The sequence below is a fragment of the Oryctolagus cuniculus genome, chromosome 13 (genome assembly GCF_964237555.1).
Source record: "Oryctolagus cuniculus chromosome 13, mOryCun1.1, whole genome shotgun sequence".
NCBI lineage: Eukaryota > Metazoa > Chordata > Mammalia > Lagomorpha > Leporidae > Oryctolagus > Oryctolagus cuniculus.
In genome coordinates, this window is record NC_091444.1 from 28,920,087 (window position 1) to 28,947,496 (window position 27,410).

The 27,410-nt window shown below is 39.9% G+C and overlaps 1 protein-coding gene across 2 annotated transcripts in view; it reads left to right on the forward strand.

Moving 5' to 3' along the window:
* CENPF (centromere protein F) overlaps positions 1–17,414 on the forward strand; it is a 61,400-nt gene extending 43,986 nt beyond the window's left edge. Inside the window, exons 13-18 of one of the 2 annotated variants that reach the window (XM_051820555.2) lie at positions 138–2,987; positions 4,909–5,061; positions 6,183–6,345; positions 7,466–7,942; positions 9,979–10,157; positions 16,493–17,414. In XM_051820555.2, the coding sequence (XP_051676515.1) occupies positions 138–2,987; positions 4,909–5,061; positions 6,183–6,345; positions 7,466–7,942; positions 9,979–10,157; positions 16,493–16,696 (4,026 nt within the window). In that variant the 3' untranslated portion in view covers positions 16,697–17,414. The remainder of the gene's footprint in view (positions 1–137; positions 2,988–4,908; positions 5,062–6,182; positions 6,346–7,465; positions 7,943–9,978; positions 10,158–16,492) is intronic. The other variant, XM_051820556.2, reaches the window with a different exon arrangement.
* The last annotated feature ends 9,996 nt before the right edge of the window (positions 17,415–27,410 follow it).

The window sequence follows — 27,410 nt, forward strand, 5'->3', positions numbered from 1 at the left end:
GATGTACTCAGAAGGATGCCATTTGAAGAGATGGTTTAGCAGTGCCAGGAGTTAGTTTCTTTAAAGTAATAATTAAGACTATTCTATCTTCATTCTTGAAAAATGAAATGCATTCTTTCTGTGTATTATAATTACAGGCTATTCAGGGCCAAAAGGATAGCTATGACATAAAAGGATCAGCAAAGAATAATCCAGAAACTGCAGAAAGAACACCTAAGTGTAACACTCATCATACTTGTGATCAAGATGGTCAGCAGGACCCCAGTGGAGAGACTGAGACATTCCCTGGGGCTGGTGCAGTCAGGCATACCGTAAAGTGGTCTGGGGAACAGCCCTCGGAAGTAAATTATGAGACTCCAGGGGAAGACAAAGCCCAGGGCAGCTCAGAATGCATTTCTGAATTGTCACTTTCTGTTCAGAATGCTGTGGTACCGAATGATTTTCTGGAGAATCAGGTGACCATCCAGACCCTCCAACTGCAGGTTAAGGAGATATCAAATGAGAATTTGAGATTACTTCACAGGATAGAGGACCAGGACAAAATCGCTGAAAGTTTACTGGATGAAATAAAAGATTTAAATTCAAAACTCAATTTACAGGAAGTACAACTAATAACTAATATTGAAATATGCACACAATTGGAAAAAGTAGTTGAGGAACTTCAGAAAGAAAAATCAGATTTAAGTAAAAAATTGAAGTCCTTTTCTTGTGATAACCAGGAGTTACTCCAGAGAGTAGAGACTTCAGAAGACCTCAGTTCTAATTTAGAAATGGGCACAGATAAATTCTCACATGAAGTTATTAGAGATAAGGTAACTGGAGTAAATAACAACTGGAAAGAGAGATTTCTTGATGTAGAAAATGAGCTAAACATGATGAAGTCTGAGAAAGCTAGCATTGAGCTCCAGGCTCTTTCTGTAAAAAAGGACTTAGAGATAGTTCAAACAGAGAAGCTAGATTTAGAAAAAAACAATGAAAATAAGCAGAAAGTTATTGAGTGTCTTGAAGAAGAACTCTCTGTGGTCACTAGTGAGAGAAACCAGTTTCATGAAGAATTAGATACTGTGTTGAAAGAAAAGAAAGCATTGGATCGGATGTCTGAAGAGATGAAGGAGAAAATGCAAGAACTTGAGTCTCGTCATAGTGAGTGTCTCCATCACATTCAGGTAGTAGAAGCTGAGGTAAAGGAGAAAACTGACTGTGTTCAGACATTGTCCTCTGAAGTGAACAAGTTGTTAAAAGATAAAACTCATCTCCAAGAGCAGCTGCAGGGTTTGGAAAAAGAGTCACAGGCATGGTCGTTGATAAAGTGCGAGTTGGAAAACCAAATCGGACTCTTGAATAAAGAGAAAGAATCACTGGTCAGGGAATCGGAAAGCCTGCAGGCCAAACTGAGTGAGGTGGAACAGGAAAAGCTGTCTGCTTCTGTGGCCTTGGAGGTTGCGCTAATGGAGAAAAGTGAGTTCGCAGTGAGGCTGAGCTCAACACAAGAGGAAGTACATCAACTGAGAAGAGGTATTGAGAAACTGAGAGTCCGCATTGAGGCAGATGAAAATAAGCACCTTCGTGTCACAGAAAAACTGAAAGAAAGTGAGCGTGAGAGTGATTTGCTCAAGGATAAAGTCGAGAACCTTGAAAGGGAATTGCAGATGTCTGAAGAAAATCAGGAGCTGGTGATTCTTGATGCTGAGAATTCCAAAGCAGAGGTAGAGACCCTAAAAGCAAAAATAGAAGAGATGACTGAAAGCCTGAAAGCTTTAGAATCAGATCTTGTCATAGTAAGATGTGATAAAGACAGTCTGACCAAACAACTGCAAGAAAAACAAGGTCAAGTGTCAGAATTAGACAACTTGCTCTCTTCATTTAAAAGTCTGTTAGCAGAAAAGGAGCAAGTGGAAATACAGATAAAAGAAGAATCTGAAACTAAAATGGAGATGCTTCAAACACAACTGAAAGAGCTAAATGAGGAAGTAGCAGCTTTGTGCAATGACCAAGAGACCTGGAAGGACAAAGAACAAAGTCTAGACCCACCAGAAGAGGCAGTGCATCAGCTGAGAAGTTACATAGCAAAGCTGAAAGTGCACGCAGAAGCTGATGAAAAGAAGCAGCTCCATGTCTTGGAACAACTGAAAGAAAGTGGGCATCATGCAGATTTGCTCAAGAATCAAGTTAAAAACCTTGAGAGAGAATTAGAGTTGTCAGTAAAAAATCAACAGCATGTGCTTCTTGAGGCTGAGAATTCCAAAGCAGAGGCTGAGGCCCTAAAATCAAAAATAGGAGAGATGGCTTCAAACCTGAGAGATTTGGAATTAGATCTTTTTAATATGAGGTCAGAAAAAGAAAGCATGACAAAAGAATTACAAAAAGAGCAAGAGCGAGTATCAGAATTAGAGGTACTGAACTCTTCACTTGAAAATACATTGCAAGAAAAAGAGCAAGAAAAAATACAGATTAAAGAAAAATCTGAAATTGCAGTGGAGATGCTTCAAGCACAATTGAAAGAGCTAAATGAGAAGATGGTGGCCTTGTGTAATGACCAGGAGATCTGCAAGACCAAAGAACAGAATCTGAGTAGTCGAGTTGACTGTCTTGAACTTGAGAAGGCTCAGTTGCTACAAGACCTTGATGAGAGCAAAAATAATTACATTATTTTGCAGTCTTCTGTGGATGGCCTCATGCAAGAAGTAGAAGATAGCAAACAGAAATTAGGGAAGAAGGAGGAAGAAGTTAGTAGGCTAAAAGATCAAATTCAGGACCAAGAGCAGCTTGTCTCCAAGCTGGCACAGGTGGAAGGAGAGCAGCAACTTTGGATGAAGCAAAAAATGGAACTAGAGAATCTGACAGTGGAATTGGAGCAGAAGATCCAAATGCTGCAATCCAAAAATCACACTCTGCAGGATTCCTTGGAAGTGCAGCAGAGTTCCTACAAGGATGTAGAGAAGGAACTTGAACTGGCAAAAATGGAAAAAATATCCTTTGTTGAAAAAGTAAGTGGCTTTATATATTTGTGTTTAAATATGTAGTTATAGAAACCACTTTGTGAATTGTATTTCCTTGTAGGCGGTATTTGCCATGCCAGACCAAATGTTAAGGAGGCTTTCTGTTTCTGTGTCTTGAACTGAGGGAACACTGAGTCAGTTCTGGTAGTAGTGACTGCTCTATCAGGTTCATATGGGACATTTTCATGGATTGCACCAGTTATTTTTTAATGTTTATTTTCATTTTCTTTGAAGAGCTGAGACACAAAAAGATTGCTCATCTCCCAAAATACCTGTAGTAGCTGGTACTGCACCAGGTCATAGCCAGGAGCCCAAAACCCAGTCCAGGTCTCCCATGTCAGTGGCAGGGACCCAAGTACAAGGTCCATGATGTGTTGCTTCCCAGGGTATGCATTTCCGGAAGCTAAGCTGGAATTGGGGAGTGGAGTTGAGATTCAAATCAGGCACTCTTATATGGGATGCAGGCATCCCAAGTGATATCTTAACCACTGGGCCAAATGCTTGCTCCAGGGAGCAGATTTTAGTCCTGAAGTAGAATATGCTTTGGGTTATATATAGTTCCTGGTTCTCATTACATTTCCCTTCCTTACAGTATGTCAAAATAGTAACTTGCCCCTTCCCAGTCAAGATCCACTGCTGTCAAGAGTATAACAGACATTCGAGTCAGAAGAGATCCCTGTGTACCACCCAATTCTTTTCACCTTTGGGAGAAAACTTTCAAATTTATGTAATTTTAACTGACAGTACTCATAGACTCCTGGGAGTGTCCTGAAAATTTTATGCTTTGTATTCCCTATTTTATACACCTTCTCTTAATTTTGTAGTCTTATATTGTTAGCTAATGTCATCAAGCGGTTCGATTATTCAAGATTAAGTTTTGGCCCAATATACTTACTTACTGATCTAGGAAAGTGATTCTTTGAAATTATTTAATTAATTTAATATTTATTTGAAATTCTTTCAAAATATTTTATATTAATTTTCCCCTTAACAAATAATAAACAAAAGCCAGAAAATGAAATTCATCTAACTATATTTCCCAAGAATTTCAGGTTTTACACACCTGCAAGTGATGGTAATGAGTGTAGAGATGATGAGACAAGCTGCTAGGTTTTTTTCAACTTCAAGGGAGAAATGCAAATGATAGGACTTTTTAGTTTTATTCTTTTTTAAAGATTTTACTTATTTATTTGAGAGGTAGAGTTACAGACAGAGGGAGAGACAGAGAGAAAGGTCTTCCTTCCGTTGGTCCACTCCCCCAGTGGCCGCAATGGTCGGAGCTGGGCCGATCCAAAGCCAGGAATCAGGTGCTTCTTCCTGGTCTCCCACATGGGTGCAGGGGCCCAAGCACCTGGGCCATCTTCTACTACTTTCCCAGGCCATAGCAGAGAGCTGGATTAGAAGAGGAGCATCCAGAACTAGAACTGGTGCCCATATGGGATGCTGGTGCCACAGGCAGAGGATTAATCTACTACGCCACATGATAGGACTTTTAACTGTTTCTAACTAATCCTAGGCATGTTTCATGTAGATTAGTATGGCAATGTGGGATTAGTAGAGATCCAAGCACTGATAAAAGCCTAAGATTCTACCTCGTACAATATTCTCTCATGTTTAGGTTTAATTCAAATTAATACCTTTATGTAAGATTTTATGAATTAGTAATATCTGTCATTTACTTTTCTTGTTGCTGTCTTTTATTAGATCTTTGCTGAGAAGAAAGATAAGCTTACTGTTAGGTTTTCAGAAACTAGTTGAGTGGATTGGTAGAGAATATTAGCCAGACTATGTTATTACTAAAGGCTATTTAATATTAAATATTATATGTCATGAATATGTTGTATTAGAGTGGTTAATTTGATCAAAACAGACAGCCCAAAGCAGAGCCTAATGAAATATACAATTTCAGGTCAACAAAATGACTGTGAAGGAAACAGAACTGCAGAGGGAGATGCATGAGATGGTCCAGAAAACAACAGAGCTGAAAGAAGAGTTTAGTGCAGAGAAAAAGAAACTAACTGAAGAATTAAAAGTTCTGTTGGAGGAAGTACAGAGCAGCAAAGTAAGCTTCATTGTGACAGATTCATTACACTATGAAAATTCCATGTGCACACTCTCCTTGTTAGTTTTCTAAGACCTTCTGCAATGCATTAAACTTTATATTGATCTTTGAAAGGAATATCCCTGAGCTTATGCCATGAACAGAATTGCTGTCCTATGTACCATCTAGCACTATCATGAGCCTAGAAGAAATCATGGGACATTATCTTAGGAACCATGAGTTATGATACTTAAAAAGAGAAAGACAAAAGCACACTGTATATCTGGGAGACTTAGGAATCTGGGTAAAGAAGATTTGTTTTGTGTATCTTAAGATATTTTGAACAGAAAAATTCTTTTTAAAGATTGATTTATTTGGGGCTGGCGCTGTGGCATAGTAGTGGGTAAAGCCACTGCCTGCAGTGCCAGCATCCCATATGGGCGCCGGTTTGAGACCTGGCTGTTCCACTTCCAGTATAGCTCTCTGCTATAGCCTGGGAAAGCAGTGGAAGATGGCCCAAGTCCTTGGGCCCCTGCACCCCCGTGGGAGACCCAGAAAAAGCAGCTCCTGATTCCTGGCTTCGGATCGGCACAGCTCTGGCTATTGCAGCCATCTGGGGAGTGAACCCATGGATGGAAGACCTCTCTCTCTCTCTCTCTCTCTCTCTCTCTCTCTCTCGCTCTGCCTCTGTGTAACTGTGACTTTCAAGTAAAATAAATCTTTAAAAAAAGAAAAGGCAATATAAGATTTATTTATATGAAAGAGAGAGAGAAGGAGAGACAGAGATCCTCCATCTGCTGGTTCACTCCCCAAATGGCTACATTTGCTGGAGTTGGCCCAATCTGGAGCCAGGAGCTTCTTCTGAGTTAGCAGGGACCCACAGACTTGAGCCATCTGCTGCTGCTTTCCCAGGGCATGAGCAGAGAGCTGGATCAGAAGTAGAACAGCCAGGACTCCAGCTGGCACCCTTATGGGATGCCAGTGCTGCAGGCAGTGGCTTTATCTGTTATGCCACAGTGCTGGCCTCCAGAATAATTCTTAAATTTGTAGCATATGATTCCCAGTTATAGCTCATTCATTTTTTTCCATATGCTTATACCAAGAAATTCAAGGCTGTAAATGGAATTACTTTGGTTTTCTAGGTGAATAATCTAAAATGTGTAAATCAGCTGAAGAAGGAAAATGAACAGGCCCATGGGAAAATAAAGTTGTTGCTCAAATCCTGTAAGCAGCTGGAAGAGGAAAAGAAAATGTTGCAGAAAGAGCTGTCTCAACTTGAAGCTGTGCAGGAGAAGCAGAAAACAGGTACTATTAACTGCTCTATTACTGAGTGCTGATTATTCACTTTCCAGTTTCTGAATTTTGTACTTAATCTTGCGATCATTATACAATTCAGGATGCATCCTGCATTTTGAAATAAGATAATCATCACATCTTTTTTTCTGTAAAACATTCAAATAACTGGTGGTACTTTTTGCTAATGAGCTATTCTGAGATTTTTTTTTGATGGTGATGTACATATAAGTGGTTTCTTCATCAAAATCAGATTGGCATTTGAATTGTCATTTGTAATTTGTAAACAGTTGATTCTGGGTTGACCTTAGCTCATTTCCATGGACAACTAGAGAGAAGGCATGGGGTGCAGTATTTTCGGATGTATAGGCAAATTCAAAAAAGAATTAATAACTCTCCTTGTCAATTTTCTCCACTTATGTCTCAGAGTAGAATATGCATGCTGTGTGGATAAATGATGACAAACATGTTATGAGTGGCCACTCTGGAATGTGACTTGGTGGGGATAGTTCAACAGTCTTTCTTGTTGAGAAGATGACTTGGGACAGATAGAATTTCAGAGAGTTTGGCTCATGGACTTAGAGCCAATGATGGCAGCTATAAGGTGACATCTTAATAGTGTTCTTCCAAACTCTTGTCCATTTAGATTCCTCATTACCTCCAGTGGTTAAGTGCTTTTTTGGGCTTTCCGTGTCACTGGCTTCATCCTGTTGCCCAAACTCATACAACAGAGACTTCATAATTTTACCTGATTTCTGTTTATTCTCTTACGGTACAAAGATGACATGGGAGGAAGAATGGGTATTGGGAAATAGGAGATGAAAAGGATCAATACATTCAATTTCATGTAACAAATTCTACAGAAAAGTTTAATGGATTGGCTAAAATAGGAGTTTGACAATTGGGTGTATTTTTATTTAAGCTAACCCAGTAAGAATCATGTAATCTACTAGAATATATATCTTGACGAGACACCTGCCAAATGAGTTGTTTGGATTATAAAGCATATATAAATGTAACTTCTCTACTACTCCAAAAAAAAAAAAAAGTCTAAAATTGTCCACTTCATAATGCCTAATGTTAACCATATAAACATCAAATTACATGTGATATATCACTTTATTTTGGACAGGTACTGTTGTAGATGCTAATATAAGTAAATTGTTGACTGAGATGAAAGAACTAAAAGAAATTCTTGAAGAAAAAACCAAGGAAGCAGACGAATACTTGGATAAGTACTGTTCTCTGCTTATAAGCCATGAGAAGTTGGAGAAAGCTAAAGAGATGCTGGAAACAAAAGTTGCTCGTTTGAGTTTACAACAATCTAAGCCCAATCTCCGAAGTTCTCCTTTGCTAAGTTCAGTTGTTCCAGAACCATCTCCGATCCCCTCTGTTACTGAAAAGAAGTTATCATCTGGCCAAAGGAAAGCTTCAGGCAAGAGGCAAAGGTCTAGTGGGATTCTGGAGATTGGAGGAGGATCAACACCTTCTACCCCAGAGATGTTTTCTAAAAAAAGTAGGAAAGTGGGCAAAAGTAGTATTCACCCAGGAGAGGACATAGAACATACTGAATTTGAGCCTGAAGGACTTCCAGAAGTTGTCAAGAAAGGTATGCCTAACTTAAAAACAAAATTATATGTACTCTTTTGAAATGCCATATACAAACTTGCATACAAAAAGAAAGAAGCATTGACTTTTTAGGTTATTGTATAACAATCCTAATTGACCTTTGGAAACTATGGTTTAAATTGCTAAGGTATATTTTTCCTTTCTGTCATGAGAGAATGACTGATTGAATTGTTTATGTTACACTACAGAAAGAGCTGGTATGTTTGAAAAATGACTGCCAAAAACCTATTTTAGGATTTGATGTTTCCATGCTGAAGAGTTTCATATCAAAGACATCCTTCACACATTTCCACCTTGAGTCATGTCTAACCCCAATAGTAGTGGGGCTGAAGCTACTGATCCTGGCTTTTTTTTTTTTTTTTTTTTAAAACTCAGTGCTGCTCCAGGTGTGGTGCTGGGTCTGGTGCCAATCTAGGAACTGATTTTTACTGGTAAAAGATGAAAAAAAAGTACAGAAGTTTTGAGTATGATTTTAGAAATTTAGCATTGCAATATCTAAACGTATAATCCTTTTTTCTCTATTGATTCATTCTTACTATACAAAAATCATTCCATAGATTAGAGCTCATTCTCCCCTACCACAAATCAAAACTGGTTCTTTGCCATAGATTGAGTAGCATTGTTGTAAGTAACTCTAGCCCCAAAATAGTTAACTGTGTCTTTCTCATTGGAGATTTTTATTTGTACTTAACAGATAAACATTGCTTTAGTTAACTGTGAGTGCTATTCTGAAGTGTGTGTGATATACTGTCTTTTAATATTCTTGGTGTTGGCTTTCTTGGCCATCAAAAGTCATGTCGGTGCCTGATGGGGAGGAGGATAATGTCAGCAAATGAGAAATCACTGTACAGAATGTCAGCTTCTCCCCCAGCCTGGGCTTATGTGAGAGCAGTCACCAGAAGTTGCTGTCACCACTTTACATTTCCTCCCTTTAAATAATTCCCTGGCCTTTTTTTTTTTAAAAAATTATATTATTCATGCTTTTCTGCATTTTTTTTTAAAGATTTATGTATTTATCTAAAGCCAGAGCTACAGAGAGGGAGGAAGAGACAGAGAGGTATTCCATCCACCAGTTCACTTCCCAAATGGCTGCAGAGGCCAGGGCTGGGCCAGGCCAGAGCCAGGAGCTTCAACCAGGTCTCCTATATCAGTGGCAGAGGCCCAAAGCATCTTCGATTGCTTTTCCCAGACCGTTAGCAGGGAGCTGGATTGGAAGTGGAGCAAGCTGGCACTTGAACTGGCATCACAGGTTGCAGTTTTACCTACTACACTACAATATCAGCCTCTTTTTAATTTTTACCCTCTTTTCTTCTTCAATCCAAATTTTACAATAAGGCCTGCCAGTGTTCTTCAGATCATAGAAAAGTGCAAGATAAAAAGCATCCACAATAAAGCGGCAGAAGTATGAAAAAATATTTCTGTGTAAATGTTATTCCTTATCCCCTGTATTTACCCATTGTGGTTTTCTTAAAGTTTTTAATAAGAGAAAATCTGTCATTTATTCAATTTGGTGACATCCGGGACAACTGTGAAGTTTAATCTGTTTTCTATGGTGCTTTTTTGGAATTATCTTTATTTTTGTTAAAACTTTACTAATGAGAGGCCGGTGCTGTGGCACAGTGGGTTAACACCCTGGCCTGAAATGCCGGCATCCCATATGGGTGCTGGCATCCCTTACGGGTACCGGTTCAAGACCTGGCTGCTCCACTTCTTATCCAGCTCTCTGCCATGGCCTGGGAAAGCAGTAGAAGATGACCCAAGTGCTTGGGCCTCTGCACCCATGTGGGAGACCCGGAAGAAGCTCCTGGCTTTGGATCAGCGCAGCTCTGGCCATTGTTACCAATTGGGGAGTGAACCAATGGATGGAAGACTTCTCTCTCTGCCTGTCCTCTCTGTGTAACTCTGACTTTCAAGTAAATAAATCTTTTTTTAAAAAAAACTTCACTAATGAATGTCATTTCCATTGGAGATAGAACTGGATGTGGCAGTATTGACAGTCAGCTTTTCTTTCCTTAGGGTTTGCAGACATCCCAACAGGAAAGACCAGCCCTTATGTCCTGCGGAGAACAACCATGGCAACGAGGACAAGCCCCCGCCTTGCTGCGCAGAAGTCAGCACTCTCCCCTGTAAATCAGGGCAAAGAAAATCTTGCAGAGTCCTCCAAACCAACAGCTGGTGGCAGTAGATCACAAAAGGTAAACTTCTGTGCATATTCATGTACTATTTGAAATCCAGGCCATTGTTTCAAACTTCTTATCTTCCCACCAGCTACCGTTTCTTATAGTTGATGAAAATCTTTTTACTTTCTACGAAAATCACGTATTTCAGCGATGTCTAAAGAAAGCTCTGTTTACTTCTTCTCTATTGTGATTGTTGAGAATAATGCTTTATTCTTAAGATTTTTAAAAAAATTTTTGAGAAGTAGAGAAAGAGAGAGGAAGAGAGAGACAGATGGAAAGAGCTCTACTGTGCTGGTTCACTCTCCAAATGCCTGCAACAATGAGGGCTGGGCCAGGCTGACCATGGAAACCCAGAATTCAATTCAGGTCTCCCATTTGGGTGACAGAGACTCAGTTACTAGAACCATCACTGCTATCTCATAGGATTTATATAAGGAAGCTGGGGATCAAACCCCTGTACTCTGATGTGAGATGTGAGCATCTTAACCACTAGGCTGTCCCACAGAGTAGGATCTTCATGACCTTTATGTATCTTATAGCCTAGAAAATGCTATTTATAGCCTAGAGAATGTTTGTTTAACTCTTCTTTCTTTTTTTTTTTTTTATTTAATAAGTGTGAATTTGCAAAGTGCAGCTTTTGTATTGTTGTGGCTTCTCCCCTACCCCCAACCTCCCTCCCTCCTGCGGCCCTCCTTTCTCCCACTCCCTCTCCCATCCCGCCCTTCATCGAGTTTCATTTTCAATTACCTTCATGTACAGAAGATCAACTTAGTATACACTAAGCAAGGATTTCAACAGGCTTGCACTCACACAACTGCACAAGGTATAGGGTATTGTTCGACTAGTAGTGCTGTCTTTAAGTTTCATAGTAAAACACATTAAGGACAGAGATCCTACATGGGGAGCATGTACCCAGTGACTCCCGTTGTTGATTTAACAATTGGCACTCTTATTTATGACGTCAGTAATCATCCGAGGCTCTTGCCATGAGCTGTCTAGGCTATGGAAGCCCTTGAGTTCACCAACTCTGAACTTGTTTAGTCAAGGCCATATCACAGTGGAGGTTCCTTCCTCCCTTCAGAGAAAGGCGCCTCCCTCCTTGATGGCCTGTTCCTTCCGCTGGGGTCTTGTTCACCAGGATCTTTCATTTAGGTTGTTTTTGCCACCATGTCATGGCTTTCCATGCCTGTGAGACTCTCATGGGCCTTTTAGCCAGATCCGAATGTCCCAAGGGTTGATTCTGAGGCTGGAGTGCTGTTTGGGGCATTTGCCATTCTATGAGTCTGCTGTGTGTCCTGCCTCCCCTGCAGGATCATTCTCTCCCTTTTAATTCTATCCTTCATTATTTGCCTACACTGGTCTTATTTGTGAAATCTCTATGATACTTACCCTATCTCTTTGATCGGTTATGTACTTATACTTATCACTTTACCAAGTGCGCTGACATTGGTACATGCCTCCTTGATAAGACTGAGTTGAAATCCCCTGGCACATTTCTAGCTCTACCATTGGAGGTAAGTCCGAGTGAACATGTACTGACTTATATATCTCCTCCCTCTCTTATTCCCATTCCTATATTTAACAGAGATCACTTTTCTGTTAATTTTAAACACCTAAGAATGATTGTGTATTGATTAGAGTTCCACCAGTGGTATTAAGTAGAACTTCTGTATTTCTAATATTATAATTCATATCAACAATTATCAGTTATGTGTGGAAAGTACATGCGTTTTATTTAACTCTCACAGTGCTATTGTAAAATAATGAAGAAAATGACACTCAAAGGTTTAACCTCCCACTGTTACAGTCTCTTCCCTCTCAACTCCACAGTCATGCTCTTGTCATGATACCAGTGTTTCTGGAATATTGTTGGAAGTTATTGGAATCTAACTTTAACACTTCAAGAAGTTTAAAAGTTTGTATTTAAAAAATTTTTAATTTTGATTCTCACTTGTTTGAGTTTGATTAAGCATAGATTCTGATAACCTGGAATAAGCAAGCAAAGCTTTGAAAATGTAGTAAGGCCCTGTATATACACTAATCCTTAAGTAAGCAAGTTTGTTCATTAGGATTTGGATACCAAAATAAAGAAACACTGGTGATGAGTTGCATCAAAACAGCAACATATTTGCAGATTTGTTTTGTTAGTATATGAGAACTAAGACACTAAAGAATATACCTAGTAATGTTTAGTCATAATTTACTTTATAATAAATGTTTTATTAACTTAGTGAAGAAGAATGTCATTAAAATGTTACTTGTATTAGAAATACTCTATTTTTATGCAGATTTTCCTTTCTTTCACTACAAGCCCTCCCTTTCCACTTCTTGTTTCCCACCCTGTTCCCAACCACTTGCATTTAACTTTTGGGATCCTACTAACAACAAAACACTCAAGAGTACTGGAGTAGGTTCTAACTGTGCAATGACCGTAAGAACAGCTTCTTTATACAACAAGTACCCATAAAAAAGTGAAGCTACTAAGCCTGACCAAGCTCCTTAACCACAAGATACTGAACTGCTATATAGGAGGAGTTGAGTATAGGTTCCTGGTATAATGGGCTTTGCCATTTCCTTACGGTGTACTAGGAACCACTCCTTACTCCACACTGAAAAATAATATCCATTCCTGGTTGTCTTACACTAATGGAGATCAAATAACGATTTTGTCTGAGTTTGTTAGAAAGCCATAAGTGTTGCTAGAGCTCTGTCCTATTATTTTAAAGCTGCCTCCTTTATTGTAATTACCTGCCTAAATGTCTTTCGCCTGACCTGTAGTGTGAGTTCTTCAGTGAGGTTACCAGCTGTTTCTATAGTTTACCTGTATCCTCATGTCTAAGGCAGTGTTTGACAGTCAACAAATCTGTGCTGAATGAATGGAGTTGTGAATGTTGCCCTGAAGTGACTGCAGTAATAGATCACCATCTGGGTTTTTTTCCCCTTATTTAATGAAGAATTAATGGTAAAGCAGTTGCATGTTTTTGTTCAGCCTTATTAGTAGGAAAAAGAGCTTTGCACACTAGGGGGCCTGCTCTCCACACTGCTGCTGGACCTGCTAAGTGCAGAGTAGTAACCATGGTTTCCTGAAGATCTATGTTCAGTGCATTAGCTCCATAAGTTATGAATTGCTAAGCAGTTTTGTGCGCTTGCAAATGGGTGATTGGGGGGCCCTCTTGAGAGATTATAGGAGACTTCATGAGTAGATTGAAACTCTTCAAAACCTAGTCTTCATTTTTAATTCAGTGTTTTCTGAGATGTTTTAAAAAAAGGCTTACCTCATCTGTTAGGTATATTTCTTTCTTTCTTTCTTTCTTTCTTTCTTTCTTTCTTTCTTTCTTTCTTTCTTTCTTTCTTTCTTTCTTTTTTTTTTTAATAATTTATTTGACAGGTAGAGTTGTAGACAGTGAGAGAGACAGAGAGAAAGGTCTTCTTCCGTTGGTTCACTCCCCAAATGGCCGCCATGCGTGGCGCTGCACTGATCTGAAGCCAGGAGCCAGGTGCTTCTTCCTGGTCTCCCATGCAGGTGCAGGGGCCAAGCACTTGGGCCATCCTCCACTCCCTTCCCAGGCCGCAGCAGAGAGCTGGACTAGAAGAGCAGCAACTGGGACTAGAACCCAGTGCCCATATGGGATGCCGGTGCCGCAGGCGGAGGATTAACCAAGTGAGCCATGGCGCCGGCCCCCTGTTAGGTGTATTTCATCATTTAGTTTAAAAACGCAGAACAAGATCTGATTTCCTAAGGCAATTGCTTGGATTCTAAGGATTAGGAGATTTTCCTTCAGGTGACTAGCTTACTTTTGAGAGAGGCAATAATCTAGGTCTACCAGTGAGATCTTGAGTGACATCTGACAAATTCAAAGAGGGAAAAATGGGTAAAATGTAGATTAGGTGAGATTCATCCTCTGTTTACTATGTCACTAGGGTGAATAAATCCAGAAACTCATTGTTGGAGACTTGATCTCCTGAGTGTGGATTTGGGGGTCAGTGCCACTAAACTGTAAAGCCCAAGATGAATGGTGGTGATGCCATCATGGTGGCAATCAGCAGGTTAGAGGGGGACATTCATTTTCTTCTAGTGAGGTTTGTCACTACTCAGCTATCCTATCTTCACCCTTTCCCTTTTGTGACTGAAGACATCATTTGTGAAACAATTAGTTATGGTTGCAGTGTCTCAATAAATGAAATCCTAGAGCCAGCATTGTGGTAATGTAGTTTAAGCTGATGCTTGGGATACTGACTTCCCATATGGGCACTGATTTCAACCTTGGATGCTCCACTTCTAATCTAGCTCCTTGTTAAGGAGCCTGGAAAGCATTTGATGATGACATGAGTACTTGGGCCTCTGCCATATAACCTAGGAGACCCAGATGGAATTTCAGGCTCCTGGCTTTGGCCTGGTCCAGCCCTGGCCATTGCAGCCTTTTTTTTTTTTTTTTTTTGAGAGTATGCCAGAGGATAGAATCTCTGTCTCTGTAAGTATTCCTTAAAAAAAAAAGAAAAAAAGATCTTAAAACAATAAATAAATGCTTGGTGAGGGTAAAGCTAGTGGTTAAAATGCTGATTGGGACACCCACAGCCCATATCAGAGTACCTGGCTCTGGCTCCTGACTCAGACTTCCTACTAATATAGACCCTGAGGGACAGTGGTGATGACTCAAGTGAGTGGGTTCCTGCCACCCATGTGGGAGACCTGGTTTAAATTCCCAGCCTCTGTCTTTAGCCCTGCTGAGATCTGGCTGTTTTAGGCATTTAAAGAGTGAACCAGCAGATGGGAGCTTGATCTTTGTCTGTCTCTGCCTCTCAAGTAAATAAAAATGTAAATACTTTTTGAATTTTAGCATACCTAGTTATAGATCATTTTGAACCTTACTAATATGAGGATTGAATTGACAGTTTAAGCTGCTCATAGAATACAGTTTTGACAACTCAAGATAATGGAAATGGAGTCTTAATTGCAATTAAGAAAACATACTAGCTCACATTCTGTATTCCCTGTGATCTCAATCTCTGTCCCTCTCTGTCTTTGTCTCTTTCTTATAGTAACCTAGATATTTGACTCTTCTGCATCTTGAGGGTTCCAGGGAAGCATTTGCCTTTTGGTTTCACTGTTTAACTGAATTAAAAAAAAAGATAGTTCCAGTAAAACTCTATTTTTATTTTTCCCTTCAACTTTCCATGGATGGTAATTTTCCATTAAGTCCTGATTCTTCAAGGCTGTTCCTTTTCACTGTCTTGCATGTGATCTGGAGTAGAATCAAGTTTTCCAGGGTTTGATCTGTTAGCCAGATTTACTGTTTTCTGTAGTAAAGAGCATTTAACTGCCTTTTAAAACCACTTACTTCCTATGGAAAGAATATAAATGGGAAAATAATTTCCATTCTCTATTCTTCTTGATTCAGAAGGCAGTTCCTGGAAGTTGGTTGCTCAGGCAGATTCTATCACATGGTTCCTTTTCAGCATTTGTCCTGAATGCAGATTGGCTTTTGTTAAGAGCTCCCCTCCATTTCTTTTAAAGATCTTTCTTGAATATTCTACTCCTTTTCATATCTTTAGTAAATGAAGATTTCCTCTTTAATTTGTCTTGCTTTTTATTTTTTCTGATCCAGTATCTCTTTCCACTGCTATATAAATCTCAAAAAAAAAACAAAAAAAAACAAAAAAAAACTTGACTCATTAGCCTCTCATCAGTTTCATAAAGTCTTACATTTTCTTATCTCTTTCTCTTAAAAGCAGGATAATGGAGAGGATGTTCACTCTTTCTGGACTTTAGATAGCTCTTGCCCTTCTGCCATAATTTATATCGAATATGGAAACAAACTTCAATATCATAAAGATTGATTAAAATACCTTTATTTGGGGAACAGGTCCTAAAATTCTTAAATGTTGTAAATGAAGCTTTCACCCTATGAAGTTAATATCACTCATTTGGATTATGCTCATTTTAAATGACAGCATTGGCTCAGTTAGGACAAATGCAAGAAAATTTGGGTTTTCACTTAGGAATCTATTGAGTGCTTATAATGTAGTAAGGCATACTGTGGACATTAGGAATATATAAGTAAGTAAGACAGAAGCGTTGGCCTCAAAAAGCTTACCTTGTTGACTGAAAAGGTCAACTTTGCCTGGGGAACAAGTCTCTGGCCCTTAGAGGGTAGCACAGAAATTTTGATGACTTGGTAGAGGTTGTGTCCAGCATCCTTCTAACTTCTCTGTTAAGTGGGGCCTGTTTGCAAGGAAGAAGAAATACTAAATTATGTATAACTTAAAACTCCATGATATACTGCTTTATTTTTCATATTGTAGAAATGTCCATGTGATTTAAATATTTAATGAAGATGTTTGTGCCACAGGTCAAGGCTGCTCAACAGAGCCCAGTAGGTTCATGCACCACCTTCCGAGAACCCACCATGAAATCTGTCTCTGTCAACAATCTTCTCAAGAGAAATTCACCAGACAGCTCCAGAGAGGACCCCAAAGTCAAGCGAGACCAACTTATCTGCAGCCCAGAAGCTGGACCTGAGTCCAAGAGCAGTGAGAACTGTCGGGTCCAGTGAGAGACCCTGGGTCAGCACCCCTGGATGGTGGCAGCGTTGCATAAACAGTTCTCTGCCCACAGGGACTTTGCTTTAGTCAGAGAGCACTTTAACAGTGGGGAGAAAACAATATCTTAGTAATCTAAATGTGTTGTATGTTGTACTCATTACATCTCCCCTGTATAGATATTGGAAAAGTTGGAAAGCACTGATTACCTTCATTGTTAATATTCCTCTACTATACTGTAAATAGTACTGTATAAAACTTTTCAGTATGTTACAATTAAGTAGCAAGTGTTATATAACTGTGGAATTTACACCAAAAAATGCAAAACATTTCCAACTGACAGCTCACAAGAAAATGTAAGCTTTTTCTTTTTGACCTTTCCTATGTATAAAGATAAGCATGAAACAGATTGAGAATGTCTTTGAACTGTGTACAATGTAGAAAAACTATTTTGTATGTTTTTAAGGAAAACATATACACAGAATACACATGTGAAGGTGTTCATCCATCCCTCCCAATGTGTTTGATAACTCTTTACTTACATAACTTGTACATATGTGTGTGTAGGTGGTGGGAGGTGTGTGTTTATTTCCAATTAATCTGGTTGTAGTTTCCTTACAGGTATAGTATATCATGTTTTCTGTCATTGTGTTCTCTTTTTAAGATCCTTATAGTTCTTTGTATTTTCATATCTGGTGATTTTGTATTAAAATATGGCTCTTTTCATAATCATCTGCTTTGTGTAAAAATTATTCTTAACTATAAAAGTGTGAATATTGGCACTATTTTTGGATAACTACTATAGCCTCATAAAACTAGAAATGTCTGAACAAATGATGTAGATCTTTGAAGAAACAGTACTAGTATATTTGGTGAACATATTCAGTTATATAAAAGACATGCTTTGGAATGTGAGTCATAATGATTATATGGGAATCTAATATCCAGCTCAGTGCCTAGTATTATGGGTTATATCTGTTAAATCTTACTAGCAATGGTACAAGTGTTTGTGGTATTTTAAAGCTCATTTATTGATGAAAAGTTTTAAAAATATGCAAGAATTATGAGCCGTTTCATTTACAAAAGCATGTGAACAAGCCCTTGTGTCCTTGAATCAGGGTAAAAAAGTTTTCTGGGACATGAGCTAGTAAAAGATAATTTCTTGGCTTTCAGTTCAGAGTGATGTACAAACCTTGACAAATATCATTATTTATATTTTTAAATTGTCCTTTGCAAGGCAGCCTCTATTGTTGGGTAATAGTTTAATAATATTAAGCTACTTAGTATTCCTGTACTGAAAGAGATATCTTGACTTTTCCTTTTGTTTCTTCAGTTGCTTGGGGTTATGGTCTGGTTTGATGATTTCCTTGTTATAAATAATTCCAAGGCAGCCATGTGCTCAAGGGCTTGGCCTTGCTGGGATTGGGCCATCAGCTTTATTGGCTGTCTCTAGTGATTGGAAGATTCCACTCAGTAGGCCTTGCTGGATAATTTCTTGGGTCCTTGAGAGCATCTTCCTCTTGTTTTAGTTATGCCATAACTGCTGCTTTTGTTACATGTTCCATTTTTGTAAATGAAATATTGTTCAAAATCTTAAAAATGGCCAGCCAAAACCTTAAATATTCTTTCTTCAAGATAGTCATTATACTTTGAGCCTTGTTACATATGGTATGTCCACTCTTGAGTAACTTATGATCATAATAAGATCCCATCTAACAAATCATAAGGAGAATGGACCTAGTCCAGAGATCTTGGAATTGTATCCCCATCTGCACACTGAGGGGCTTGTTAGAAATGATTCTTTTGACTCTGGAACTGAAATGACCCTTTCTGTTATGAGAGTTGTCAGGAGTCCAAAGGGACTGCATCTTCAATAAGAAGGGAATTAAGCCAGTATTTCACTGTACCCTGGTTTGCAGTTATGTCTCCACTCTCCCAACCCCACATACTCACCCTCTTTGAGATTTCTGATTTTTCTAATTTGTCTCCAAGTTATTTGTTTTATTGAAAATACTAGAATTTCATACAGATATTTGAACCTAGGCAGAAGTCAGAGTGCTTTGTTCCAGAGGCCCCTGATTTCTTGGGGCATGGGCAAGGGACTCTTTGACTTCCTAACTAGTTTGTATCTGCAGAGGGCTTATAAATACTCTAAGGTGGCTCAGAACATTGATTTAGAAATTAGAATTGATTAGAATTTCTAGGTTCTCCCAAAACCAGGATATGGCAGTATGTCACTGAAGAAATTCAAACAAGATAAACTGATCAGTTCTTGCAAGTCAGAGGTGTATTGTACCCAGCAGAAGTTGAACTGATGATTAGCATGGTTTTCATCATTCTCTGTGGTTGAAAAGGAGATACTGTTATCTCTTGAATAGGACATAAGTATCTGAAACTGATCATTGCCAATTGGTAGCTGATGGCTGAGCTGTTGTGTTCTCCCCATTCTTTTTCTATAAGCTGCATCTCTTTGGAGAACGCGGCTTTATGCTAGGTTCACTAAAGAGAGACTAGAGCCTTGAGTGCTTCAGGAAAACCCAGCCATTCTACTTTGAAAAGTCTGAGGACCTCAAGCTAACATAATTAACCACAGGCACAGCTGTGTATCTAATGCCCTACTATCTATTTTGTATCTAAAGTTCTATACATTTTACAAGTTATTTGCATGTGTTTGCTCAAATCTCACACCTTTATGAGGTAGACATTGGAATCTCCACTTTATGGGGTGAGGTAGACACCAGTAGTAGAGCTTCTGACTCAGGTCTTGGGAGCTCTTATTTAATAATGAAACAGTTTGCAAAGTGAAGATTTTCCTCATTGGATTAAGGATGAAGTGAGCTCAAAGTTGAAATATTTGGTCCAAAAATAGAGTTGAATTTGGAATTCAGCTTTTCTAATTTGTCCTGCTGCTTTTTTTTTTTTTTTTTTTTTTTGACAGGCAGAGTGGACAGTGAGAGAGGGAGACAGAGAGAAAGGTCTTCCTTTGCCGTTGGTTCACCCTCCAATGGCCGCCGCGGCCGGCGCACCGCGCTGATCCGATGGCAGGAGCCAGGAGCCGGGTGCTTTTCCTGGTCTCCCATGGGGTGCAGGGCCCAAGCACCTGGGCCATCCTCCACTGCACTCCCTGGCCACAGCAGAGGGCTGGCCTGGAAGAGGGGCAACCGGGACAGAATCCGGCGCCCCGACCGGGACTAGAACCCGGTGTGCCGGCGCCGCTAGGCGGAGGATTAGCCTAGTGAGCCGCGGCGCCAGCTGTCCTGCTGCTTTTCTAAAAGGCTAGCAGGCTGTTCCAGACTAATTCTCATAGATATTCTGATGATATAAGTGGCTTTTCTACTTTTTCTCTGTAATGGAAGCATCTTAAGTCTAGGATGGTTGAATCTGAGTTGCATCAAAATACAGAATTTTCAAAAATATCAAATGTGAAGTTATAAATTTCAACTCATAAAATTTGTGACTTCACAAGCATTTAAAAATATTTTTTTATTTGAAAGGCAGGGGGTCAGTGCTGTGGCATATGGGCACTGGTTCAAGTCCTGGCTGCTCCACTTCTGATCCAGCTCTCTGCTATGACCTGGGAAAGCAGTGGAAGATGGCCCAGGTCCTTGAGCCCCTGCACCCATGAGAGATCTGGAGGAAGCTCCTGGATCCTGGCTCCTGGCTTCAGATCGGCCCAGTGTTGGCTATTGAGGCCATCTGGGAAATGAACCAGCAGATGGAAGACCTCTCCCTCTCTGCCTCTGTCTCTCTAACTCTGCCTTTCAAATAAAAATTTTTTTTTTTTTTTTTTTTTTAAGGAAAAGGTAGAGTTACAGAGAGTGGCGGAGTGGGGGGGGGGGGGTGGATTCCCTTACAGAGAGAGCAAAAAGGGGAAAAAGATTCCATTAGCTGGTTTTCCCCCAAATGACTACAATGGTTGGGGCTCAGCCAGGCTAAAGCTAGGAGCCAGGAACTCCATCTGGGTCTCCCACATAGGTGGCAGGGACCCAAGGAGTTGGGCCATCTTTTCATTGCCTTCCCAGGCTCATTAGGGAGTTGAATCGGAAGTAGAACAGCCAGGATTCAAACCAGCACTTACATTGGATGCCAGCATTGCAAGCAGTGACTTAAACCGCTGTGCCAAATGCTGGCCCTGATAAGCATCCTTTACATAAATAAATAAAAATAAATAAAAGATTTATTTATTTGAAAGGCAGAAAAACAGAGGGAAAGAGATGGAGATCTTCTGTCTGCTGGATCATTTCCCAAATGGCTTTGACATTCAGGGTTGGACCATGCTGAAGTCAGGAGCCAGGAAATCCATCCTGGATTTCCTATTTGAGGGTCCCAAGTACCTGGGCAGTCTTCTGCTTTCCCAGGATCAGTATCAGGGAGCTGGATTGGAAGCAGAGCAACCAGGACTCTAATCAGCACTCCAGCATTGGATGCAGGCATCGCAAGCAGCAGCTTAACCAACTGTGTTACAACACCAGTAAGGTAAATGCTTTCAAAACCTGTTTTGGAAAACTTAAGATTTGTAAAGCCTTGAATATAAAAGCTTACTAGGTTACAAACATTAAAGGTGATGGGGGTATCAAAGTGCCTGAGTTTGCTATATGACCTTTGACAAATGACTTAATTCTCTGTGCCTTAGTTTCCTCATCAATAAAATTAGGTGTAGTAATAATACCTCTCAAAGTGCTCAGAATGATGAAATTGGTTGCTTAATACTTGGCTATATTTGTTTTTCATTCATTTAATGTTGGTTATTCTGTATATCATCAGGTAATTTAAAAATATATTGCAGTTACAATTGTTAGAGAAATTTGTTCACCTAACATAATACATTGATTTCGGGTCAAACTCTGCCCCACAAAATTCTCATTAATGGCAATATCACTAATGCTTATTTTGCATATATGTTTAAGTACTATAGATTTATACATATCACTCAATTGCTGATTTTGCAAATGAACCATTCACTGGTTTGTGGTTTTAGTTTGGCTCAAAAAATACACAGAGGAAACAGCATAATTTATTTATCGGTAAGTAGTGTTCTCAAGTTCAAATATAAATTTGTTTTTTGGAACTCTGAGTACATTTCTTTATAGAAACAGCATTGCCAATTGTGCTTAAATTTAAGGCCAGAAAACCAGATTAGCTCTTTACCATGTTAAAATGGCAATTAGGCTTGTTTCAATTGTAGGGGACCTCCATTCATAATGTTACTTCTCTAGAAAAATATAATTTAAAAAGAGTTGCCCAAAACTCATTTTTCTACCCCTTGACCTTCTTTCTGATGTGTCCTAGTCTTCCCATTTTGCAGGAGCAGACAAGTGTTGTCCAGTGGTCTCTGGACAGAAATGGGATTTAGACTGCTATGTGCCATCTTTCTTTCCAGAATGGCAGCTGTTCCTGGTCTGAAATGGAAAGTGGTGGTTTTCATTTGGGCATTGCAGACAAGGTCAGTTTTGTGTAATATTGATATATTTATGGGTATAAAGTTTTTTTTTTCTATTGATGTTTTAGGAAATCACACAGAAACATATCTCTAAAATTGGTACATTTCTGTTGACTTGCAGCTTGACATCGAGTCTGTAAGCTTCCCATAGCCTCCTTTAGTACAAAATGGCAGATGAATAAGGTTACTGTACTGTTAACTTCTCTCTGCTCTAGGACATCTTGGGGGTGACCAGAAGTAAGGTAAAAACTGCTGTATATTTGCCACTCGAAGTCCTTGCAGTTTCAAATGCTTTATCTTGTTTGAAGGTTAGTAGTCCTAAGAAGTAGGTCCTACTTTATTATCTAAGAAGAGAAACAAAGAGACTGGTTTGTATTAAGACAGAGGGCTCTAGTCATGACCTACAGCCCAAAGGTCTGCATCTATTACCAGATAGCTCCCCTGTAGACAATAAAGGGATTTAGTTAGCTAACAAGCCAACTACCAGCCTGGCAGGTTTCTTTTCAAATCTGAATCTGTACTCTGTGGAAGAAGTTTACTTGCAGGGGTGAGGAATCTTTCTGCCTCCAGCCATTCAGATGTTTATAACATCATTTGTGAGCCACATAGAAAACCAACCTAAAAGTTAGCCTGCTGTAGATTTATTGAATTTTGAGTCCTGCCTCTGGTTACCTGGGCAGGGTCAGACTAAGGGATTTGCCAGGTCTCATATAGCCCATAAACTGGACATTTCCCATCCCCACCTCTGGTAGGACAACTCCATGCCTAAGGGAAGTTTCCTTAATTTAATTTAGTCTTTTGATGTAGTTAGGAATTTGACATCCAGATTTCTAGTAAAAATTGCATTGTTAGTAATAATAAGAAGTTATATTGATTTCTTCCACTTTCATTTTCTCCAGTGCTGTGTTTGCGAAGGGTGGAAAAATGGGCAGCTTTCCAGTTACAGCCCATATTAATGTTGGGATATTCCTGCATTTTAAGTGTGAATGGAGCTACTTGGTATTGAAATCACAGCTGTGTTATCTAACAGAGCATTTTGCTGGCTGAGTGCCCATCCCCTCCTGCTGGACTTTGACTCCTTGGGCAGTCCACGTGAGGGTGTTATTTGTCCTGGATACCATCTGTTTGTTGTCCTAATGGTCATCTTCTTGGACTTTGGCCCTTAGAAAGTAATGAGGGTGCCCTGTGTTGGTCACAGTGCTCTGTTCCCTTTGTGCTATTTGTGTGCAGCCTAATTGTATACTTGTTATGGACCTGATAGGCACTTTTCTTGGGACAGTTGACTTACAAGGAAGGAAAGAAGTACTGTTGCTCTTGGTGTAAAGAGGTGTGGTGAGGGTGGCCTTCTGAAATGGCCAGGACTCAGACCAGATAGGTGAGCTACCTCTTGGCTTTGCTGAATTAGTTGGACAATCAACCTGAGACAATCAGAAGCTTTCTCCATGTGGAAATACCAGTTGTTCATGGACTTGTCTATAGCCTATTTTGATCACAGGACTAATAAATGGAGGATTGCTAGTGAAAAAAAAATTACTGCAAATCTTACCTGCCAATCTGTCCGTATGAAAACTAAAAAGCCCAAATTAGCTAAATCTAGTTCTAAGTTCCACCATGTATAACAAAATTAGATTAGTTCCCCCACTGATTTTCCAAATATGGAATAGATTGTAATCTCTGAAGAGATGGTTTTAAAACCTATTTAAGCTTTTTTTTTTCTACTTCCAGACAGAACATTTTTTGATATGACAGAGATGGTGATTGTCCATCCAAACACCACTTCCACTTTCTTGTCAAGAGAGCACTGTTTTTGTTCAGATATTGGGCAGCAAATTGTTCAGGAAGTATGGACCCATCCCCAGGGAAGGAAGGATAATTAGCATAGGCCAATTATGGTCAACCTATTCTCTTGCCAATGATTGATTCTGATGACCTCCCTGCAGCAATCAATTTTGAGGCATTTCCAAAAGACAGATTGTCAGATCAGAAAGATGGGAGGGCACTAGGTCCTTGATAAAATTGTTAAGCTTCTGGATCAGTCTTGGCTCGTTGTTGTGTTAGAAAATTAAAAAGTATTTTTTTTAAAGTAAAATAATTGTTAAGATTTTATTGGGTGGGGGGAGGAGGAAGTTTGCATGCATGTTCGTGTAAGGGAGAGAGTGCGAGAGAGTGAGCGAGCTATGTCTTCCATCTGCTGGATCACTCCCCAAATGCTCACAACAGTCCGGGTTGGGTCAGACTGCAGCTAGGAGCCTAGAACTCAATCAAGGTCTCTCATGTAGGTAGTAGGGAACCAACTACTTGAGCCATCACTTGCTGTCTATGAGGGTACACATTAGCCTAGGCAGACCCATATAGGATACAGGTGTCCTAAGCAGCATCTTAATTGCAGCACCAAATGTCCACCCCTAAAAATTATTTTTCAAAGCAATTTTCTAGTAGTAAATTGTGTTACTTCACACGGGAGCTTCCTGATACAATTGCAGAGCCTGTTTTTAAAGTTTTTTGTTAGGCAGCATCCACTCCCTGGGTAATTTCTTTGAGTTTGGCCTGCTACTGAGTAAGAAAGCACATTGAAACTCAGTTGCTTAGGAGTCTCTCTTCCTCCAGATCTTTCTTGAAAAGCAATAGAGGGCAACTGTCTAAACGTAATTTTAGTCTCTGAAATGGACTGAGTTACACAGGTGAAAACAGGAAAAACGTAATTTTCTGGTAGCTCTTGGTTCAAATCTTTAAATTGATCATTATGCTGCCTTTTGTGATGCACCTAAATGTAGCACATAATTTAAATTCTGAAAAATCCAAAATCAAATGACTTTTAAAGAAAAGGGTCTATTAATTTATTTGAAAGAGTTACAGAGAGAAAGGGAAGGCAGAGATCTCGAGAGATCGTCCATCCGCTTGTTCACTCCCCAAGTGGCCATAAGGGCCAGAGCTAAGCCAGGCTGAAATCAGGAGCTTCATCTAGGTCGCCCACATGGGTTCAGGGTCCCAAGCACTTGGGCCATCTTTCTGCTGCTTTTCCTAGGCCATTTGCAGGGAGTTAGATCAGAAGTGGAGCAGCTGGGACATGAACTGGCACCCCCATATGAGATGCTGGCATCACAGGTGGCAGCTTTATCAGCTGTGCCACAATACTGGCCCCACATACTTTTTTCTAGAAATGATCATTCATGGCATTGTAGCAAGTTGGAACCACTGAATTTTGAATTCTATCTGATGTTCCCTGCCTTCAAGCTCAGAGTATAGTATGAGATAGAGCTGGCAGAGAAACTGTGACATTGCCAGCTGCAGAGAGTTGGATGGGTGCATGTCAATGGAATAGTTATGGAGACTGACACTTGGAGTATGGACAGTCACTGCTACTGAGGCAGAATCACAGGACCTTTCAGTTTCAGGTTTCCCCCTGAGCCAAATCCTGTGCCCTTCTTTTACAAGCTGTCTTGATGGCAGTGTGTATCTTTCACACAATTTGGACTTTTAAAAACTTGAAATATCTTTGAGCATAACATGTCAGAATTTTAAAGACCTTTTCTCCTCCCAGAATTCGTCCTTTTTCAGGTACAATCTACTTGAATTAGAACCAGTTTATGAAGGCCAGAGCAAAATCAGAGATTGAGTTTTGAACTCACCAAATACTTTCTTAGTATTCTTTTTGAATAACAGGAGTTGGGACCCTGCCTTTTTATTTTAGAGACAACCACCTGTCTGAGAGGCAGGGTGTAGAGGCTCACACCCCACTAAAGATCAGGTAGAAATACAAGGAAGAATTTCTGCAATGGTCATTGGAAAACCAAATCATCTTTAAGTCAGTATCTTAGTAACAACAGAGAGTTTGGGGAAGAACTGTTTATAAAACCGGTCTAATTCAAAAATTATTATTTGTAATCCAAACAGATTTTGAGAATTTATTTCTTCCCATGTGATTTTATGACATGTCCCGAGAGCAAAGGTATTAACCACACAGGCTGTTGTGTTAGCTTTTATGATTGTTTCTCCTGGTTTTGATGATTTGTTTATTACCTTTTTTTTTTTTTAAGTTTGAAAAAGGTAAACATTTCAGAGTTCTTGGTTTTTTTGGTCTCATGTATTAAATGCCCACTTTAACTGGTTTCCAGTCTCTAAAGTAAAATGAAAATAATTAAAGTAAGTAAGCCAGGGAGCTTTTAAAGACTGATTGGCTTAGATACTCCACAAGTAATTGATAATATATTATGAGTGGGATTTAGTCAGGAAAAGCAGATAGATGATCAGTAAAGAAACAAACAGGGGCCGGTGCTGTGGCGTAGCAGGTAAAGCCACTGCTTGCAGTTCCAGCATCCCATATGGGCACCTGTTTGAGTCCCAGCTGCTCCACTTCTGATCCAGCTCTTTGCTATGGCCTGGGAAAACAGTAGAAGATGGCCCAAGTCCTTGGGCTCCTGCACCTGTGTGGGAGACCCGGAAGAAGCTCCTGGCTGTGGATCGGTGCATCTCCAGTCATTGCGGCCAATTGGGTAGCGAACCAGTGGATGGAAGACCTCTCTCTCTATCCACCCCCCTTCCCCTCTCTCCCTTTCCCCCTCTTCTCCCTTCCTCTCCTGCTCTCTGTGTAACTCTGACTTTCAAGTAAAATAAATAAATCTCAAAAAAAAAAAAATAGAAAACAAGCCTCAATAATATAAAAATTCACAATTCATTCAGATGATGCTGAAGATGAACATATTTGTACGATGTCAGTGACCACCTATGAAGTCTACTCCATGGAGGTCAAACGCTCATCTGAAAGTAAAGCCAGTAGTAGGGAGAGAAATTTAATGGAAAGGTTAGACTTTGGACCATGGTGATTTTTTGTGTATTCCATTTTCCTATCTCTGGGAAACTTCCCTTAGATGAGTCCCTGTAGCCTGAAGGGTTGAATCACTCAGGAATTGGCTCTTGTGTCCACAGGGAGGAGGCTCAGCCTTCAAGGCTGTTACAATGTGATTTTTTAAAAAGTTTTTATTTATTTATTTAAAAGATTTATTTATTCACTTGAATGGCAGAGTTATAGACAGAGGGAGGGAGGGAGACGGAGAGGGAGAGAGAGAGAGAGAGATCTTCAATCCACTGGTTCACTCCCCAAATGGCCGCAATGGTTGGAGCTGAGGTGATTTGAAGCCAGGAGCCAGGAGCTGCTTCTGGGTCTCCCATGTAGGTGCAGGGGCCATCTTCTGCTTTCCCAGGCCATCAGCAGAGAGCTGGATCACAGGTGGAGCAGCCAGGACTCGAACTGGTGCCCATATGGGATGCTGGCACCTCAGGCAGATGCC